The sequence below is a fragment of the Scyliorhinus torazame genome, chromosome 14, assembly GCF_047496885.1.
Source record: "Scyliorhinus torazame isolate Kashiwa2021f chromosome 14, sScyTor2.1, whole genome shotgun sequence".
NCBI classification, from domain to species: Eukaryota; Metazoa; Chordata; class Chondrichthyes; order Carcharhiniformes; family Scyliorhinidae; genus Scyliorhinus; species Scyliorhinus torazame.
Window position 1 is genome coordinate 52,218,763 of NC_092720.1, and position 21,815 is coordinate 52,240,577.

Below are 21,815 nucleotides of genomic sequence, written 5' to 3' on the forward strand. Positions count from 1 at the left end.
TGATCTTCACCGCCCGCTCGCCTCCCTGATCCCCAGCCAATTGTATATATCCACATTTCTTCCATCCCCTTCCACAGCCGGGAGCAGCAGTCGCTCCAGCAGGGTGTATTCTGGCAATCTAGGGAACCCCCTCCAGACCTTTCGCGCAAAGTCCCTAACCTGCAGATACCAGAACTCACTCCCCCTCGGCAGGTCTACCCTCTCCCTCAGCTCCTACAGACTGGCGAACCCTTCCTCCAAATACAGGTCCCTCACCTTGACCAGCCCCACTTCCCTCCACCTCCTTTATGCACGATCCATCCCCCCCTGGCTCAAATCCATGATGCTCACACAGCGGCGTTGCACCGGCATCCCTTCCACCCTAAAATGTCTCCTCAACTGATTCCATATCTTCACTGTGGACTGCAAAACCGGCTCCCCACATTGGCCATGCTAAATTGCCCCTCAATTGGAAAAAAAATAATGGGCTACTCTAAATGTATATTAAAAAAAAGTAATAATCTCAAACAACTTGGCAATGAAGAACTGAGTTTTAAAACTTACTACAGTATAAGTGATGCAAAATATAAATTTAGGTTTTTATTTGGTCAGATCTCACTGATTTTCTGGGCGGCACGGTGGAACAGTGGTTAGCACTGCTGCCTCACGGCGCCAAGGACCCGGGTTCGATCCCAGCCCCGGGTCATTGTCCGTGTGGAGTTTGCACATTCTCCCAGTGTCTGCGTGGGTCTCACCCCCACAACCCAAAGATGTGCTGGGGAGGTGGATTGGCCAGCTAAAATGCCCCCGAATTAGAAAAAAAAGAATTGGGTGCTCTAAATTTATTTTTTTAAAGATCTCACTGATTGTTGGCAAAGTTGAAATACAACATTTAAAATCTGTGTAACGTAGGAGTTGAAGCAGAAAAGGGGCCTGAACAAATCAGTTGAACCAAGCTGAGAAGGCTGTAGAAAGGAACAGGACAGAAATGATTTGATTTGTATGATTAATTTATTTTGGTTGAAATTAGTATGGGAAAGGGGACTTCATTCAACCGCTTTTAAGTGCTCCAACTAAATGTTTGGAACTTTCCAGAGTAAGAAAATCATTTGCTTCTTTATTTCTACAGAAACCCAAGATTTCAGGCCAGAAAGTAGCTAAAGAAAATTCAACTGATGCATTCCATGATCCAACCCAATGCTTCATTGGCAAAGCAGAAACAGGATGGGAAATCTGTGCTTTCTTAACATTCAGAGTCACCTGGATTAGAGCCTGATGGTTCTCACGGAATTGGAAAAGGTATAAGTAACAAGTGCCAGTAACCACTTCTCACATCCACACTGGCAAAGGCAACGGTTGCCAACCCAAACTGAAGCTCATACAGTTATGAGAAAGATTTTATCTTCGCACTAGATGTATCCGTGCTGTCCTGCAATGTCAGTTTAACATTGTACAGCATGTCAGTGCCCTCCAGTTAATTATCAACAGATTTTGGAGTTAAGAGCAGCATACAAGGAAATGGAGTGCACATGCTTCAATATTGCACCTCTCACCAACTTACCCTGCAGGAGCATCTACCCATCTCTATCCATGCACTTGCTCACATCCCCATCAGTCCATCCAACACTGACACACCCTCATCTTTATGCAATTCCAGGTCTCTTCTTCATAGTCACTCTCAACAAATACTCTCTCCATCCATGTGTTCAACTCACTGTTGCTCTCAGCCATGTTTCTTCTTTCCCTCCTTGCAGGGTACATGAAGGAGAGACAGATAAACAGATGTCTAGCTATTTCGCAACTGACAGCTGCAAATCAGTGCTTGGCAATCAGAGATGGGTCCTTCCAGCTACTTGTTGACAGAATTAAACATTAGAAAGCCATGTGGCATACAACACTCATGCTAATGACTTAATGTCAGCAGCAAATGAAATATGATCGTGTGCAGAATGATCATATAAAACATTCCTGACAGTTCGAATTCATGTCTCTAATCTGCCCATCGGACCTTCAAGAATCCTGCAGGAGCCTGTGCTGAGAATGAGGATGACTCCTTAGAGGAGGTCATTAACTCCAGTGGTGCACTCAGCTATGCCATGCTCACCAAACCACCCAGATATGTCTGCAATCCTACCATCCGATCCAGGGCAGCACGGTAGCATTGTGGATAGCACAATTGCTTCACAGCTCCAGGGACCCAGGTTCGATTCCGGCTTGGGTCACTGTCTGTGCGGAGTCTGCACATCCTCCCAGTGTGTGCGGGGGTTTCCTCCGGGTGCTCCGGTTTCCTCCCACAGTCCAAAGATGTGCAGGTTAGGTGGATTGGCCATGATAAATTGCCCTTAGTGTCCAAAATTGGTTGGGGTTACTGGGTTATGGGGATAGGGTGGAGGTGTTGCCCTTGGGTAGGGTGCTCTTTCCAAGAGCCAGTGCAGACTCGATGGGCCGAATGGCCTCCTTCTGCATTGTAAGTTCTATGATAATCTATGAGGAGCAAGATGTTCTCCCAAAATGTATAATGCGGTTCTGGAGAGAATGAGGGCAGCTCTTTGCGTGCAAAGTCTGCACCTGCCAGTGTCTGAACTCACTCCCCCGTGATAGCTCAAACGTCTCCTGCAGTTTCTCTATCCCAGCAAGCTTGCCCGCCATAATCAGGTCCCTGACACACTAGTCCTACCTCCCACCGTCTCCTGTACATCCCATCCACCATCACCCCCCGCCCAAGGCACAAAACTATGATTCGCACACAGTGGAGTCATCACCAACACGTGCCCCAGTTTAATGTGCCTCCTCAGCTGATTCCAAATTTTTATGGATGACCCCATCACTGGATTGCTCTTGTACTTCCTTGGGGCGAACGGCAGCGGGGCAGCCACAATAGCCCAACAGGCTCGTCCCCTCGCACACTTCTCCTCTAACTTGATCCAATCTACCCCCCTCCCCCTTCCCGCCTCTGCAACAGAGACCTAATAACCCCCCTCCCCTGCCCACGCAAACTCCGAGATTAACGGATCTACCTTCCGAAAATGGGTCTTGGGGAGGAAAATCGGGAGAAACTGAAAAACAAACAGGAATCTTGGCAGTATGTTCATCTTTACCATCTGTACCCTCCACGCCAATGTCAAATGCAGAGTATCCCACCATTTAGGGTCTCCTTTAACCTCCTCCACCAACCCAGTCAGGTTCCACCTTGCAGCAAAGCTTGTGTGATATGCTGATAGGTATTCCAGCCATACTGTGAACAGTTGGAGAGCGATTGGAGGAGCGTGCCGCAAGCATGATGGCATTATGCCACAGGTCTTTATGATTGCCCATGGAAAGAGTGGTTACTTGCATGGTGCATCAAGTGTGGAAAATCAAACTAGTGCATGCAAGCTCTCATCAATGGCTTGCAATCTATGAATGCCCCTTTAAATAAGATGAAGGGCACCCTATTCTTGGCTCTGCAGCAAAGTTCTCAATAGTTCATTGATAGCAGAAATGATGGAAAGGGATGTGGGAGTGGGGACCTATCTTGAAGTACTCGCACCTTTCTCTCATTCTCCCCTTCTCTACAGTCATACTCCCAACATGCTGCCTCATGTTCAAATGACTAAGTCTGCCCCTGTTCAGATGCAGCTGGAGCAGTCTTTGTTGTGGCGTTTACAGGCTCCAAAACACCAAGGAAGTCAGCCAAGAACATCTGGGCAATCAGAACAGGGATCTGAACAGACCGTCTCTACCTCCACTGAATTGGCAGAAATTAGATCACGTAGAAGTGCTAGAAGAGGACTAAATATTTGTCATTGCACATGGGTGTGTTACTGTGTGCTGTGATGAATGTAAGAATTTCAGATGTATTGTATTATAGGTATTCTGTGCATTATAAACCTGGGTTAGTGTGTGTGTGTGACTGCAAATTGTGTTGTTTTTTAAAAAATTTAGAGTACCCAATAATTTTTTTTTTCCAATTAAGGGGCAATTTAGCGTGGCCAATCCACCTACCCTGCACATCTTTGGGTTGTGGGGGTGAGGCCCACACAAACATGGGGAGAATGTGCAAACTCCACATACACAGTGACCCGGGGCCGGATTCGAACCCGGGTCCTCAGCGCTGTGAGGCAGCAGTGCTAACCACTGTGCCACCGTGCCGCCCAAAATTATGTTTTAAAAGAAATCCTAGTTTGAAAGGCAAATATACTTTGGGAGCCAGGGGGTGCAATTAAATTGTGCATCGTGGAAAGCTTGGGCTAATGCAGTTTTGTTTGGACTAAGAGGATTCCCAGTGGTGTAATTTGATTTCAGCTGGGTAAGAAGATGAAGTTACTGGGTGGTGCCATCAGGCATTTTGGAGAAAGCAGTTCAGTTCTGAGCTGAATGAAGCTGTGACCAGAAGTGAAGCAGTTTGCTCTCACTGCAGTTCAGCATAAAAAAAAGATGAATAGTGTTTAAAGCAGTGCAGAAATGTCTGAGAACAAGGAGAGTTCAAACCAGCTGAAACAACTTCTGAAGACATACAGTCAGAGTTTCTGCACAGGTCTGACAGGAGTCAGGTCTTGTTGGTGAAACAGTGTTAAAAGATCTTTTATTTCTCAAAGATCATCTCTGTAAAGCACGTTTTCCTGAGTGCCAATGGTTTAACAGTGGATTGAGAGCGGAGATGATTTTTTTTCTTGTAGTTTGAATAGGAATAAAGATAGCAGTTCAGGGTATTGTATTCACTGCATTGAGTAATATTGTTTAAGGGGTAATTGTAAATTATTTTCTGGTGTGATGCTAAAGATATTTTAATACTGTGTTAGTAATAATGTTTGTTTTAATATACCAAATCTCTATTTCTTAGTGTAATCACTCCTCAGTCTTCCAAGACTAAAATAAAATATTGGGGTTTCTGTCCAGTATCCTAAGCTACTATTGTGGTCTGGCCTGGGATCGTAATAGCGTTAAAATATAAAATTTTTGTTTACCTTTAGAGCCACAGAAATATTATTTGTTTCCACCAATTTCCCATAGAGCTTATTTTTGATTGATGCATGGCAAACAAAGGCCAAGACCAAAGCTGATGGCAAGCTGGGTGGTGGGTGTGGTATGGGTGCGATGTGTGAAAAAGATGCTCAATTGTTTGTGTTGGGGAGGGAGGGGGAACGGCTTTTCCATGTTACTCTCAAATGGATGGACTGGTGAAACCCAAATTAAACTCGCAACAGTGAGGGCATCCTGGACATCAACATGTGCCGCTGCTGGTACCTTGGTTGCTTTACATTGCGCTTCGTCTTCCTCGGGATCTTCTGAAGAGACCCTGATTTGTACCTAGTTCCCCCTGTGGACATTAACTCTAAGTGATGTGCAACGCCACAGCCATTTTGGAGATCCTACCTGATACAAACTGAAGAATGCCCCAGATCTGAAGCACTACAGTATGTTGGTGACTTTCCCAACAACACATCTGGTGGTCATATGGCTTACACTGTTTCACTGCTGGGCCTGTCTGGTTAGGTTCCTCACAGGTGTCATCAGTCATGAATATCCCCTGTCTCCAAGTAGGCAGTTAGTAAATCTGCTTTGAGGTCAGAGGAAATCTGGGATGATTGACTGGCAAGCACAAAATCATCATGGCAGCTGCCCGGGGACCTTGTGCAGACCAGCATAAAGCATAAACATATTTTTTGTGGCTTCACAACATCTGTCGGGCTTCCCGACAGCCACGATGCCTCATGGGATCTATCCAATTCTCGCGAGGCGGCGGGATCAGGATCTCGCCCACAATGGGCAGAACCAAGCTGCACTTGAGTAAGTAGGCATTCAACCTACTTATAATAATAATCTTTATTAGTGTCACAAGTAGGCTTACATTAACACTACAATGAAGTTACGGTGAAACGCCCCTAGTCGCCACATTCCGGCGCCTGTCCGGACACTGAGGGAGAATTCAGAATGTCCAATTCACCTAACAAGCATGTCTTTCGGATCTTGTGGGAGGAAACTGGAGCACCAGGACGAAAGCCACGCAGACACGGGGAGAACATGCAGACGCCGCACAGACAGTAACCTAAGCGGGAATCAAACCTGGGACTCTGGCACTGTGAAGCAGCAGTGGCAACCACTGTACTACCGTCGCTACTTAATCGGGATCTACTGGATCTACTAACCTCCCGGGATCTACCAGCCACCCCAGGGATGCCACAGCTAGGCGCCGTTCAGTACTGGGCCACACAAGCATGGATAAGGCGGAACGGCACCTGGTGGGATATCTCAGGCTATCGACGACCCTGGGTTGCCAGGGATAGTGTAGGGTGACTCTGGCACTACTCCTGAACCACAGGCACCTTGGCACTGCTAGGCTGGCAACTTGGCACTGCCACCCTGGCACTGCCAAGGTGCCACGGTGGCACTGTCAAGCCATCAGGAGCATTGCTAAGGTGGCAGTGCAAGGGTGCTCCGGCCAGGTTGTACTCCAAAGATCACCACCCAAGGGAGGCCATGCGCATGAAAGGAGGAGGAAAGGGTTGCAGGGGGGGTCCTGGATGGGAGGGGTTTGTAAGGGGGCCTTAGGGATCCCATAGCGTGGTGTCCTCACTTGGAGAGCGGGGGGCGTGTGGGGGGGGGGGGGGGGGGGGGGGGAGTCAATGCCCATGTGTGTGGGAGGTGACATTGCCCATGGATGTGGAGGACCCACACGCTCACTTAGAGATAGAGGCACCCTGATTTCTGAATTCGGGTCCCCAGTGATGAAAAAAATTCGAAGTGTGGGCTAAACTGTGAGAAACACCCCAGGGCCCAAAAAAGTGACTAAGTGTTGTTAGATAGAGGTGGGGAACTCAGAGCCAGCAGGAACCTCCCTGAAAAACCCACCACAAATGAACTTAGAAAATCTTCCGTTAAATCGTGTTCACAATGTCCAAGGCAAATTCTTCACTAAAGCTGTACATTCCCAGTCTTGTTACTTGAAAATGCATGCATATTTTGCTCTGGAGAATCGAAATAATAGTAGCGTTTCATCATAATTACCAGTATCTGGCCACCTGTGAATATATGGGGTAACAATCGATGAAAACTACCAATGAGCCAGAATTATTTACAACACAACGCACAGCAAGATTTAAGCCATCCTATTAAAGTCGGACTCTGCACTACCTCGGTATCCTGTTTGACACTGGCCTGAGCTTCAAATACCCTACATTTTCCATCATTAAGACTACTTACCTACAATTTTTCAAAAATTCTGATATACTACTTTCTCATTCCCAGGCTTCCTTACTCCACTACACTCATGTTTCAATCTATAAAGATTTCAACTCCACTGTCCAAATCTAATTTTGCACCAAGTTCCAGTTGTTCATTAAACCCCATTTTGATAAACTATAGCATACCTCCTTCCCTCAACTTTGAAATTTAAATCATCACCCTTAGTCTTCCATAGTTTCACTCCTCCCATTCCTTTTTTAAAAATAAGGTATTTTATTCCAAACATGTTCAATGTAATAACAAAGTTAACATCCAACAGAATATAGCTTTTACATTTTTCCCATTTACTCCCCCCTCCCCCCCGCGACAAACAGCTTCTCAAATATAGTCGTGAACGGTCTCCACCATATCGCAAAACCCTCCTCTGAACCCTAAGGGCAAATTTGATTTTCTCCAACCTGAGAAAGTCTCCCAACAATGCTGCAACCCCCCAGTGGCATAGCCAACCTACAACTCAAAAGTATCCATTGTCAGACAATCAGAGAGGCAAAGGCCATGACATTAGTTCCCTTCACCTCCAGCAGCTCTCGCACTTCCAGCACCCCAAAAATCACCACCATAGGATCCAGCTTCATCTCAAACTCTAGAATCCTCGATAGGTTCCTAAACACCGCCTCCCAAACGTTTTCCAGCTCCACACACCCCCAGAACATATGGGCATGGTTCACCGCCCCCTCTCACATCCATTCACTTCCTGCAGGAAAAACCCACTCATCCGGGCCCCGAGCCTTGTGGACCCTATGCATCACCTTAAACTGCATAAGACTCATTCTTGCACAGGAGGAGGTTGAGTTCACTCGGCGCATTACTTTGCACCGAAGTCCCCATCCTATCTCCACCCCCAACTTCTCCTCTCACTTCCGTTAGATCCTTTTCACTCAGCTGTGCCATGCTCACCAAACCACCCAGATATGTCCGCAATCCTACCATCCCATCCAGGAGCAACATTTTCTCCAAAAATGTATAATGTGGTTCTGGAGTGAATGAGAGCAGCTCCTTGCGCGCAAAGTCTGCACCTGGCAGTATCTGAACTCACTCCCCCGTGATAGCTCAAACGTCTCCTGCAGTTTCTCTATCCCAGCAAGCTTGCCCTCCAATCTACCCCCCTCCCCCTTCCCGCCTCTGCAACAGAGACCTAATAACCCCCCTCCCACGCAAATTCCGAGATTAATGGATCTACCTTCCGAAAAAGGGTCTTGGGGAGGGAAATCGGGAGAAACTGAAAAACAAACAGGAATCTTGGCAGTATGTTCATCTTTACCATCTGTACCCTCCACGCCAATGTCAAATGCAGAGTATCCCACCATTTAGGGTCTCCATTAACCTCCTCCACCAACCCAGTCAGGTTCCACCTTGCATCGTGGCCCACCCATGGGTTACCTGGGTCCCCAAATACCAGAACTTCTCCCTTGCCACCTGTAGCACCACACCACCTTAAACGGCAGAGCCCCCAGATTTGTCCCTTTGCTCCGAAGGGTTTACCAGGAAGACCTACCTTTTCCCAACATTCAATTTATAGCTCCAGAGGGCCCACATTTCTGCAATCAATCCATGATTCTTATCATGATTTCTTATGGGTCCGTCACAAACAGCAACAGGTCATCGGCATACAGCAACACCCAATGCTCTGTGCCCCCCCCTCAATCCCGCGCCACTCAGTCAAGCCCCGAAGGGTGATCGCCAAGGATTCAATTGCCAGCGTGAACAGCAGAGGGGACAAGGGACACCCTGCCTTTTTTCCCCAATGCAGTCCAAAATATGTGTAATTTGTCTCATTCGTTCACACACTTGCTATGAGGGTTGCATACAACAAACGAACATGCGCCACAAACCACGGCCCAAAACTCAAACCTCCCCAAGATTTCAAACAAAATCTCCACTCTATCCGGTCAAAGGCCTTCTCTGCATCAATTTACACAAACACCTCCGCCAGCCGTGCCCCCGACGGGATCATAATTACATTTTGCAACCTCTTAATATTACTAGAACGTGGCCTCTCCTTCACAAACCCCATTTAGTCAATCGCGACAACCTCCGGTACACACAATCCAACCTTCTCGCCAATACCTTTGCCAGGACTTTCACGTCAGTGTTCAGCAGCAAGATGGACCAATAGGACCCGCACTCCAGCGGATCCTTCTCCGTTTTTGAAACCGTTCCCACCCCCTCCTCTGCTCAGCTTTATACAGCCCCTCAAATAAAAGGCCTTGAACATCTCATTTATCCTCCTTGGATCTGACATGACTTTCCCCGTTCAGGCCTCACCTGCAGGATTTCCCTAGACGCTGCCTGTTCTGCAGCTGGTGGGCCAACCTACGGCTCCCCACTCATACTGCATCTCCTGTGCCCGCCGCAGCTGACCCATCGCCCTTCCCGTCGTCAACCGGTCAAATAGCCACTGCAGCCTATTTCTTTCCGCCAGCGACTCCTTTGTGGGGGCCACAGAGTACATCCTTTCCACCTCAACTATATTGTACAACAATCGCCGCATCACCCCCCCCCCCCCCCCCCCCCCCCCCCCCCCCCCCCCCCGTCCTATCCTTCTGGGCCTTGAAGGAGATCATTTCCCCCTGGACCACCACTTTCAAAGATTCCGAGAATGCGGCTGCCTATATTTCCCCATTCTGATGGAGCTCAACATAATTCTGAATCGCCACTGCCACCTTTCTCCCTCGACTTCGACTCGAACCCAGAGTGGAACACGTGCCCCGCCCACCCCTTCCTCAGCCCCATCTGATCTTTCACCCGGAGATGTGTCTTCTGCAGGAAGCTTTCCTCTGCTCTCAAACTTTTCAAATGCGCAACACCTGGGACCGCTTAACCTGCCCAGTTAGCCCGCAGCCATTCCATGTCATGACTTTCAACAGAGGCTTCCACCACTCTTTCCCCCCCCCCCCGCCACCCCCAAAGTCCACTCCCCTTGGGCTGCATCCCCTATCTGAATCGGGCCCACCAAAGATGGCCCCCGCCCTGTCCATGCCCAAACTCACCCTACATATCGGCCGCATCACTTTCCATCCCCCGCCCCACACCCCCACACCAGGCTAACCCCATCAGCCGTCCCCCGCTTCATTTCTGTTCATTAACATTTCTAGCTGGCGTGGCGACTTCCACCCGAAAACCCTAACCCAAAGACCCACCTTCACCACCCTCTCTACTCACCCACCACCACTTCTGCGGCCACCTGTTACTTCTATCCAGCCCTCCTTCCTGGCCCCTCCCCCAGTACCCCGCACCCAACCCAATACAAGAAACATCACCCCAAAACGGCCCCCATACAGATCATTCGCGAACTGTCCGCCACCCCATTCCAACTCACTACAACCCCTCATGCACTGTACAGAGCATAACTAAACAGAGTGCAATACAATTAAACATTATACGCTCATCACCAAAGGGCCACCCTCCGAAAAAAGCAGTTTAACTTTAACACAAAAATATTTTTTTTAAAAGGGGGTGCAACCATCCCCATAATAACCTTTCCCAATCAGCAAGCAAAAACATGTGCCAAAACTTAACAGAGACAGAACTTCCACACACATTCCTCTTTCAGCCGTTCCCAGCTTATGTTCTTTAATAATAATTAGTGTCACAAGTAGGCTTACATTAACACTGCAATGAAGCCACTGTGACTATACCCTAGTCGCCGGCACCTGCTTGGGTACACCGGGGGAGAATTCAGAATGTCACCTCACAAGCACATCTTTTGGGATTTGTGGGAGGAAACCGGGGCGCCCGGAAGAAACCCACACAGACACAGGGAGAACGTGCAGACTCCACACAGACAGTGACCCAAGCTGGGGATCAAACCCGGGTCCCTGGGGCTGTGAAGTAACAGTGCTAACCACTGTGCTACCATGCACCCATATAATAAAGTAATTTGTCTCTGCCGGCGTCCCAAAGTAATATTCGCGGATCTCGAAAGTGACCCAAAGTATGGCCGGGTACAACACCCCAAACCAAATCCGATGCCAGTACAACACTGTCTTGGTCTTGTTGAACGTCGCCTGTCTCCTGGCCATCTCTGCACCAATGTCCGGATAAATCCAGATTTGGTTTCCTTCCCAATCGCAATCCCGCTGCGCCTTGGCCCACCTTAGGATCTTTTCATTGTCCTGGAACTTGTGCGTGCGCACAATCATCGTCTGTGGCAGCTCCCTCACTCTTGGATTCTGCTTCAGGGACCTATGGGCCCGATTCACCTCCAGGGCCTTATGCAGCACCTTCTCATCCACCAACCTCACCAGCATCCTCATGGAGTAGCCTGTTGCACTCGTTCCCTCTACTCTCTCCGGTAGACCCACAATTCGAAGAATTTTCCGCTTGGAACTGTTCTCCTGGTCTTCAACCTTTGCTCGCAGCGTCTTCCGCATGTCCCCAGGTTCACCATCTCCGCTTCCAGAGACACAATCTGGTCACTCTGGTCGGACACCACCTCTCCACCTCTTGGATCGTCGCTCCCTGCACCCCCAGGCACTTCACCCATTACAAAGTCCAGCGGAGAGGTGCCAGTCTCAATCGCCTTCGACCAGACACTCTGCAATTCTTTACGCTGCTGCCGAAATTCATTCTTAATGAACCTCATCAACTGCTCCATTGACCGCTTTCCAGTCAATAACCAGCCTTCCCTCACCGCCATTTTTCCAATTGCTGCTGCGCCATGAGTCTCTTCCAACTCTTTAGCCAGGGCTCGCACTGTTGAGTTTGACACTCTGTAGGCATGCCCATCCCGGGGAAAACTGATCCCCCTCCACTCTCTGTACAACTTTCCTGTTAAAATTCCCCAAAATCTGGGTAAAGGGGACCAAAAACGCCTCCAGACAGGAGCCGCCGTGTGCGACCACTCACTCCATGGCTGCCACTGGAAGTCTCCCACTCCTCCCATTCCTATGTGTGACTCCAGATCTACAGCAATGTGGTTGACTCTTAAGTGCCCTCTGAAATGGCCTAGCAAGCCACTCAACTGAAGGACAATTAGGGATGGACAATAAATTCTGGCCCAGCCAGCGATGTCCACATTCCACAAATGAAAATTTCTCCTGTTATTACATGTCCAACATTTTCAAAATAGCTTGGGCTACTCTACTCTGCTAAAGTTGATATAACACTGCCAGTTAAAATATTCTGCCAACAGCAGGGTTAAAGAAAACTGAAAAAGACTCAGGCTTTATTCAGGCATGATATCAGCACTGCCTTCCTAAAAAGTAGGCAAAACATTAGTTTGCAACCTCAGAATAACTTCAAACCTATCAAAGGGAAGTTTGAATTCAAGTCCCCTTAAGAAAATTTGAAAAACAAATTTCAGTCATTTACAATCATAGTCTGATGTTATGAGCCAATGGTAATTCTGAGGAACAATACAGAACAGCTGTTTTAAAACAAAATGTAGCATACAAAAACATAAGACTTAGGAGCAGGGGTAGGCCAATCGGCCCTTCAAACCTGCTCCACCATTCAATATGATCATGGCTGATCTGGTTGTGGTCACAGCTCCACTTTCCTGTCTGCACCCCATAACCCTTGTCTAAAAAAAAATCTATCCCACTCAGCCTCGAATAAATTTAAAGACCCAGCCTCTTCTGGAGAAGAGAATTCCACACTCTTAGTGAAAAACAATTCCCATCTCAGTTTTAAATGGTAGTTTAAGAATAAGACGTCTATGACCCAGAGTTCCAGTTTCCTCTACAAGAGGAAACATCCTCACGGTATCTACCCTATCCAGACCCTTCAAGAAATTATATATTTCAGTAAGATTTCCTCTCATTCTTAACTTCAATGGGAGGAGGCCTAACCTGTTTCGTCTTTCTTCATAAGATAAGCCCTTCAACCCAGGAATGAGTAATGTGAACCGGCTCTGAACCTTCTCAAGCAATTATATATTTTTTCAAATAAGGAGACCAAAACTTTTTTTTTTAATTAATTCATGGGACGTGGGAGCCACTGGCTAGGCCTGCATTTATCTCCCATCCCTGATTGCTCTCGAGACAGTGGTGGTGAGTGGCCTTCTTGAACTACAGCAGTCCATTTGGTGCAGGTACATCCACACTACTGGTAGGGAAGGAGTTCCAGGATTTTCACCCAGCGACGGTGAAACTGCGATATATTTCCAAGTCAGGATGGTGAGCATAGAACTCAACACTACTCCAAATGTGGTCTCTGTACAGCAGCAGTAAAACCTCCCCAATTTTATATTCAATTCCCCTTGCAATAAATGCCAATATTCCAGTTGCCTTCCAAATCACTTGCTGCAACTGCATGATAACATTTTAAAATTCATATACAATAAGCTGTTCGGCCCCTCAAGCCTGCTCCACCATTCAAATGGATCAAGGCTGATTCCTCACGCCCACTTTCCTGCCCTTTCCCGTAACCCTCGATTCCATTACTGATCTATTCACTCAGCCTTAAATAGACACAAGGACTCTACCCCCACAATTCTCAGTGGCAAGGAGTTCCAAAGGCTCACAACGCACTGAGAGAAGAAATTCCTCCTCATCTGGGTCTTAAATTGGCACCCCTTTATTCTGATGCCCTCTTATGCTAGACTCTCCCATGAGGGGAAACATCCTCTTAGCATTCACACTGTCAAACCCCTTAAGAATCCTATATGTTTCAATGAGATCATCTCTCATTCTTCTAAATTCCAATGAATAGGGTCCCAACTTGTTTAATTTTTGCTCATAAGACAATCCCTCCATACCAGGGAAGGGGGGGGGGATTATCCCAGAAAACCTTCTCTGAACCACCTCCAATGACATAATATTTTCCCTAAATAAGGGGGCTAAAACTGCTCACAGTACTCCCTCCAGAAGTGGTCTCACCAGTACCTTGTACAATTGCAGCAAGACTTCACTACTCTTATACTCCAACCCCCTTGAAATAAAGGCCAACATTCCACTAGCCTTCCTGATTACCTGCTGTACCTGTGAGCTAGCTTTCTGTGTTTTGTGCACAAGTACTCCCAAGTTCCATTGTGTTGAACCTTTCTGCAGTTTTTCTCCATTTAAATAACACTGTTCTTTTGTTCTCCTTTTTAAACTGAACAAAATTTACCACCGAGTTCTGAATCTCACTCCATTTAAATAGTATATTGCTTTTCTATTCTTCCTGCCAAAATAGACAAGTTCACATTTACCCGCATTATACTCCAGCTGCCAAACTTTGCCCATTCACTGAATCTGTCTTTGCCCATTTGCAGACTCTCTGCCTTCACCTGACAACTTGCTTTCCGATCGATCTTAGTGTTATCGGGTAAATTTAGCTACCATGCATTCGGTCCCTTCATCCAAGTCATTGATATAGATTGTAAATAGATGAGGACTCAGCACTGATCCCTGTGGTACTCAATTTGTTACAGCTTGTCAATCGGAAAAAGACTCATTTATGCTTACTCTCTCTTTCCTATTAGCTAACCCATCTTTTATTCACACTTATATGTTACCCCTTACACCGTGTACCTTTATCTTGTGTACATGGTGTAAGGGGTAACATATTAGCGTGAATAAAAGATTGGTTAGCTAATAGGAAAGAGAGAGTAAACACCTAATCAAGCGCAACAATGTCAATGCAACTCCCTCACTTTTGGAAACTGTGCTTTTGCTAAATTTCAGTTCTGTTAATGGAACAGATTCTGTAGTCAGTGTACAAAACTTCAATTAAAAATGATCACATATGTCAAACAGAACAGCTACAGAACCGTAAACAAACAATAGACAGCAGTATGACTGGATCAATGTCCTTCATCCAGAAATAATGCAATCCATGTGATGGAGAAACGCACAACCTCAGCAGCTCAATTACCCCACATACCACTGCAAGAATTCACAACCACCACATAATCCAAACCAAAGTACTGGGTTTCAGCAGGTTTGGGCAGAATAGAGTTTCTCTCGCGACATAATCCAGTTCCAAACTATCAAATGGGAAACAAGTTTACTGTTATCAACCTGAGCCTCTACAGCATCATCAGGAGTTTCACTTATTCATATAACACAGCATGTATTAACAACTAACGTGAATTTAACAGCAGCTTCCTACCATAACTGTAGCGGAGTAGGTACTCTTGACAGCAGGTGTATCAAAGCAGGGAAAGAAGGATCTATTACACACCGAGTGACCGTGTGTAAAAAGGAATGGTTTGGAATTTCCACTTGTTAATTCTGGATCCAGCCACCAAATCTGAGTGTGAAAGAAAAACAGAACAGAGTGCTTTAAATTACTCTTTTTTTTTTTGTGAGGATCAGTCTCAATCTCGGTTTTGATTTTTAAATCCTCCCACAATCAAACTTAAGTTGGTGCTAGTAGGAGAGTTAGACTCAGAATTTGTCATTTTATGTCAATGTTGCTTCTATATTGAAAGACAGTTTGTTTCTGTTAGTCTTCTGCATCTCACAGCAAACAGCAACCATACATGTTGCTTTGGAAGACAGCAGCAGAAACAGTTTAAAATCTGTACATCTATTGCTAAAAGGTTTTGTTCTACAGCCTCTGCTCTAAAGTGACTTGTGATGGACTCACTCTTTACCCCATTGTTAATGAGGCCATACACAAAGCAATCAGCATGAAATATCGATGTCTATGACTAATTATTCATGTGACACTGGGGGTGCCACTTCAGCAGCAAGCATGTAAATCTCAGCTATATGACATTTGGGGGAAAACTGAGCTTCAAAAACATATATAACAAATTGGCCCAAGGAAAAACAGGAGTGCCCCGATGGGGTAAAATCAGATTGATATCATATTTACAAATAAAAAGACAACTTTTTACCATGTAAACCATTTTCTAGTCTTAAACGGTGTGTCAAGTCAAGTAACAGTATTCAATTCTGAATGGTCATCGACCTGAAACATTAACTCCGTTTCTCCCCACATGTGTTGGCTGGCTTGCTGGGTATTTCAAGCATTTTCCATTCTTATTTTAAATTTCCAGGATTTGCAATATTTTGCTTTTGTAATATTATTGCATGTTACTCATTAAGTTTTATACCACTTATTCAAACAGTTTTATATCAACAACAATTTGCATATGCAGAGCATTTTTATGCAGTAAAACATTCCGAGTCAGTTCACAGGATCACGATCAGACAAAACCCAATACAGAATCACATAACAAAATATTAGGACACGTGGCCAAAAGCTTGGTCAGAGATGTAGGTTTTAAAGAGTGTCTTAAAGAAACAGTGAGGTAGAGAAGTGGAGCGGTTCAGGCACATCGACAGCCGAGGGCGTGGCCACCAATGGAGGAGCAATTAAAATCCGGCATGTCAAAATTGGAGGAGCACAGAGATCTGAGGGCTGTCGAGTTGGAGAAGATTATAGAGGTAGGGAAGAGTAAGGCCATGGCAGAATTTGAATACAAGGATGAGCATTTTAAAACCAAGATATTGCCAGAAAGAAGCTACTGTAAGTCAGTGAGCATGGGTGTGTTTGGTGAACAGGCCTTGGTACGAGTTAGGATATGGACAGTTAATTTATGAAAGAGCTCACTTTTATCGCAGGTCGAATAGTGGGATTCTGGCCAGGACAGCCAGTTGGAAGTACTCAAATATAGACAGAACATTAGGCAGCATACGGATTTCAACAACAGGTGAGCCATGTTAGTGGGGGTGAATTATTTTGAGACAGCATAACTAATGGGCCGAATGGCACTTCTTGAACCAGATTTTCATAGTTAAAAACAGTTGACTGTCCAATCTGATAAAGGTCACCTCAGATAAGTTAAGTTTTTAAAAATCTTCTCCAAAATCTGTGATCTGCCAAAGCCAAATGTAGCCCTTTGATCCCAGTGGCTTCTTTTCCTCACCATATTCCCAATCACTCCCTACTCTCTGGGCCACAACCACCTTATTCTGGAGTTTATCACCTGAGCATCTTTCCTTTCCAGAATTCTGTGGCCAATCTTCCAAGAAGAGAAAGCTATCATAATCTGAGATCAATGGGTTAAACACAAACAATAAATTAAATTAATTAACTGGTGACTGAAAATGAAAGACCAAAAATATAACAGTCACCCAATAAGACTTATACCAAAAATAAAAGAAGAATATTGCATCTGCATGGCAGACTGGTTGGGCAATTGTGCCTGGCAAAGTAACAAGAGATTCAAAAGTGTGAATCATAAAAGAAGGCAGCAAGTGGGTTTGATACTACACAGCATAGTGTTTCAGCTTTGAAGATGAACTACACCAAGGTAGAGGAAAGGTCCAGTAAAGTTGCCTCAAATTGTCAAGGAAGCTGCGAGTGTGTGCTCAAAATGCAAATCTGGATAAGGAGCTCTATCTACCTGCGACAGGCTGCACAAAGCACATGCCCATTAGTGGTTATGTCACATAGGAGAAAATGCTGGACCTTAACAAGACATTGAATGTAAGCCATGAATTCAGAAACATTTCATGAAGATTGAATGAATGGAAAGAGTTTTATTGTGTCAGACAATTGTCTTGATGCATAAAGAAGCTGTTGCCTGTTTCTGAAATCATGGTCTCGTAAAAGGAAAAATTCAACAAAATAACTGAAAAAAAAGAAAAAGCTGTCTTTTGCACAAGTCCACAATTGTGTCAATACTTTTTCAAAACATTGCTCAGCGAGACACTTTCTGCATGCACAGAATGGTCAGAGCCAAGTGCTAAGTGCAAAGATTGTTTCACAAGATATTATCAAATCACTGTAAATTGCGAAATATATTCATTTTGAATAATTGTATACTTTCAATTTTAAGAAATTATTTTTTTTCTTAAAAAAAGATGAATTTGGGCAGCACGGTGGCACAGTGGTTAGTACTGCTGCCTCACGGCGCTGAGGACTCGGGTTCAATCCTAGCCCCGGGTCACTGTCCGTGTGGGGTTTGCACATTCACCCCTTGTCTGTGTGAGTCTCACTCACACAACCCCAAGATGTGCAGGGTAGGTGGATTGGCCATGGTAAACTGCCCCTTAATTGGAAAAAGAAAATTGGGTACTCTAAATTTATTTTTTAAAAAGGTGAATTAAAAAAAAAACTTGAAACAAATTTTGAGACCAAATGGATCAAGCTACATTTACTTTTGAAAGAGGTCCTCCCGCGTATTGAGACATCTGCCAGACTTAGATAGTTTTATTGCATTCTCACAACCTTTTCGAATTCCTGTTATGTCCCTGAAAATGTACATGAAACCAGCAGTTGCGGTGAATGACTTTAGTAGTAGTCTGTGCAACTCTATAAAATTTCACAGTATCCATCATTACTTCCAGGAAATGATTAAATCAAAGCAAACTAAGGTTCAATCAGAATATAAACCAGTGGGTGGCAACCTGTGGCCCAGGGGCCACATGCAGCCCATCTGGGATCTGAGTGCGGCCCACAATACATTTTGTTGGCCGTTGCCCCTGCTTAGGGTTGTCACATTCTGCTGATTTATGGCTGTGCTGTTTTTTTCCCACTGGAATGAATGAAGTGAAGTGAAGCAAGAGGAAGTGAAGTCAGGTGCATGCTTATTGCAAACATTAGCTGTGAGAGCTGTACTCTCTGGTCGGTAGGAAGTTCCAGGATTTTGACCCAGCGACAATGAAGGAATGGCGATATATTTCCAAGCCAGGATAGTGAGTGACTTGGAGGGGAACTTGCAAGTAGTGGTGTTTACGTGCATCTGCTGCCCTCGTCCTTCCAGAGGAAATGGTTGTGAGTTTTGGAAGATGCTGCCCAAGAAGCTTTGTTGAGTTCCACTGAAGGGACAGCTGCCAATGGCAAAGTGAAGGAAATAGGGAACGGAATGCAAGTTTCAGGAATGCATAGTTCTCTCGAGGTTAGAGATTGAAGGGATTGGAACCAGAGGATGAGAATTTTAAAATGAAGGTATTGTTAGACTGGGAGCCAGTGTAGGAGAGTGAGCTTGAGTAATGGGTGAACAGGAGCTAAGGGCGGCAGCAGTCTGAAGGAGCTCAAATTCTTTGAAGGACAGAATATGGGAGACCAGTACGGGGAACATTGGAATAGACAAGTCAGGAGATGGCAGTATAAACGACAGTTTCAGTAGCAGATGAGAAGAGGCAGGAGCAGAAATGGGCAACACTCAAGAAGCTTGACACCATCTAAGACAAAAGAGCCCACTTATTGGCACCCATCCACAAACATTTACTGCCTCCACCACCGAAGAATAGCACCAGCAATGTGCACCATCTACACTGCAGGAACTCACCAAGACTGCTTAGACAGCACCTTCCAAGCCCACAACTACTATCATCTAGAACAGCAAACACTTGGGAACACCACCACCTGGATGCTCCCCTCCAAGCCATTTACCATCCTAACTTGGAAATATATCACCATTCCTTCATTGTTGCATGGTCAAAATCCTGGAATTCCCTCTCTAAAAAGCACATGGACTGTAGCAGTTCAAGATGGTAGCTGACCACCATCTTCTCAAGGGCGATTAGGTATGGGCAAGAAATGCTGGTCTCACTAGAAAAGCACACTTCCCTTGAATGAATAAAAAAAATTACGAAGATGGAAGTAAGCAGCCTTACGGCTGGACAGAATATGAGGTTGGAAGCCCATCAGTGCCAAATAGGAAGTAGAAGTTGCAAACTGGAGATCATCCATGCGTGTATGGAACCTGAATTGAATTTCAGATTTTGTTACCAAGCGGCGTGACATAGTTGGGAAAAGCGAGGTGCCAAGGATACATCCTTGGTGAACTCCAAAGGTAAAAGACACAAGGGCCAGGGAGTGGGGGTGGAGGAACCAACGTATAAGACTCTCCAGCTTCGACTGGACTGGCAAGAGTAGAACCGGGCAAACATCTTCTATAAACGCGTGTGATGACCCAGAATCGTAAATTACAATGTTTTGATTACTTATTCATAATGGATGGTTCAGAAGGGCAAGACGTAGAATCAGTATAGGGTGGAGATTCGGAATAAATAATGGTCAGAAATCACCAGTGGGAGTAGTTTATAGGACCACTAACAGTACCATTGGGCAGAGCAGAAAGCATGAAATGATTGGAGCACCCGGAGGAAATGCAATGTGATAATCACGAGGGACTTCAATCTTCATGCAGACTGGACAATTCAAATTGGCAAAGCAGTTTGGTAGATCAATTTGTAGAATGCTTTTGTGGCAATTTCCTTGAACAGTACATTGTAATGCTACTTTAGATCTAATGCAGGCAGTATTTTAAAAAATACTTTATTAAGATAAAATTTTCAGTATAACAGCGAAACAATCAAATTACACAGCAATTACCATTACAATTCTAAACTCCGCTTATCCATCACAAAGCAGTTGGAGGGACCAGTGTCCTCTACCCAAGCAGAACTTGCCTTTGAGCATTTAGCGAGGCGAAGACCACAGCATCCACCTTCGCCCCCGTTTGCAGCTCCGTGAGTGAGTTAGAGACCCCAAAGATAGCCATCAAAGGGCAAGCTCCATCTTAATCGCAAGAATCCCTGACATGGTGCTGAAGAAGGAGACCAAAAACCTTAAAAGTTGAGGGTAGCACAGTGGTTAGCACTGTTGCTTCACAGTGCCAGGGACCAGGGTTTGATTCCCGGCTTGGGTCACTGTCTGTGCAGAGTCTGCACATTCTCCCCATGTCTGCTTGAGTTTCCTCCAGGCACTCTGGTTTCCTCTCACAAGTCCCGAAAGACTTGCTTGTTTGGTGAATTGACATTCTGAATTCTCCCTCTGTGTACTCGAACAGGCGCTGGAATGTGGCGACTAGAGGTCACAGTAACTTCATTGAAAGGTGAGGGTGCCAAGGGGAAGGAAGGAATCTCATTATGCAAAAAGGTACACACCCCACTTCCTCAAGTCAGCCTTGACCCCATTTACTAGACCTGCAAAATTTAGTTTATGGGCCTCCTGGATTTCCAGATAACAGAAGCTGGATTTTGCGAATTTTCCCCAGTTCGGCTCCCCTCTCTGGGAGAGTCACTGGAAAGCATTCGCTTTTGCCCAGGTTCAATTTATAACCCGAGGCAAAACTCCTAAGCAACTTCATTGTCTCCTCTACACTGGGGGACTTCTGGTGGTTGCACGTCAGCTGGCACCTGCTAGCGTCTCTGATTTTTGGATATTTATGGCCAGTTTCAGGGGTAGTTTGTGAATGAGTTGGTGTGGGAAGTTAGAAGGAAGGTGTGAAATGTCGAAGACCCAGAAGAAGGGTGTTGGAAAGAAGGGGTGAGCAAAAGTCCACGTCGAGTGAGTCCTGTAGGAAGAAAGATGGTGGGACTTGGCGTTGGGTGGGGCCGCTCCATTCACAGTGGAAACTCTGACCGAGGTGATGTCGGGGGAGGTGATGTCGCCAAGCATATAGAGGTGCTGCAGAGGGAGATGATGACTGCAATGAAAGAGTGGGTGGAGGAGGTGATTGCCCCGGTAAAGGAGGCAGTGATGAAGATGTTGGTCGTGGTGTGGGAGAAAGGAGAGAGGTTGAGGGGATGGATTAGGCATTGTCGCAACATAGCAACCAGTTCACATCGATAGGCGAGGAGCTGAGAAGCTGCGGAGGGTGGTGGAGGCCAACAAAGGGCTCAGAGGTAAGGTGGAGGACCTGGAGGACACGTCAAGGAGGCAAGATCTGTGAATCGTGGGCTGCTTGAGACGGTGGAGGGCCCAAGGCCAACAGAGTA

The 21,815-nt window shown here is 45.8% G+C and overlaps 1 protein-coding gene across 3 annotated transcripts in view; it reads right to left on the reverse strand.

Annotated features, from left to right (window-relative positions):
- The window catches only part of rnpepl1 (arginyl aminopeptidase like 1), a 107,521-nt gene that overhangs the window by 73,109 nt on the left and 12,597 nt on the right, over nt 1-21,815 (reverse strand). For all 3 annotated transcript variants that reach the window (XM_072474192.1, XM_072474191.1, XM_072474193.1), the window contains exon 2: nt 15,241-15,381. In XM_072474192.1, coding sequence (XP_072330293.1) covers nt 15,241-15,381 — 141 coding nt within the window. The remainder of the gene's footprint in view (nt 1-15,240; nt 15,382-21,815) is intronic.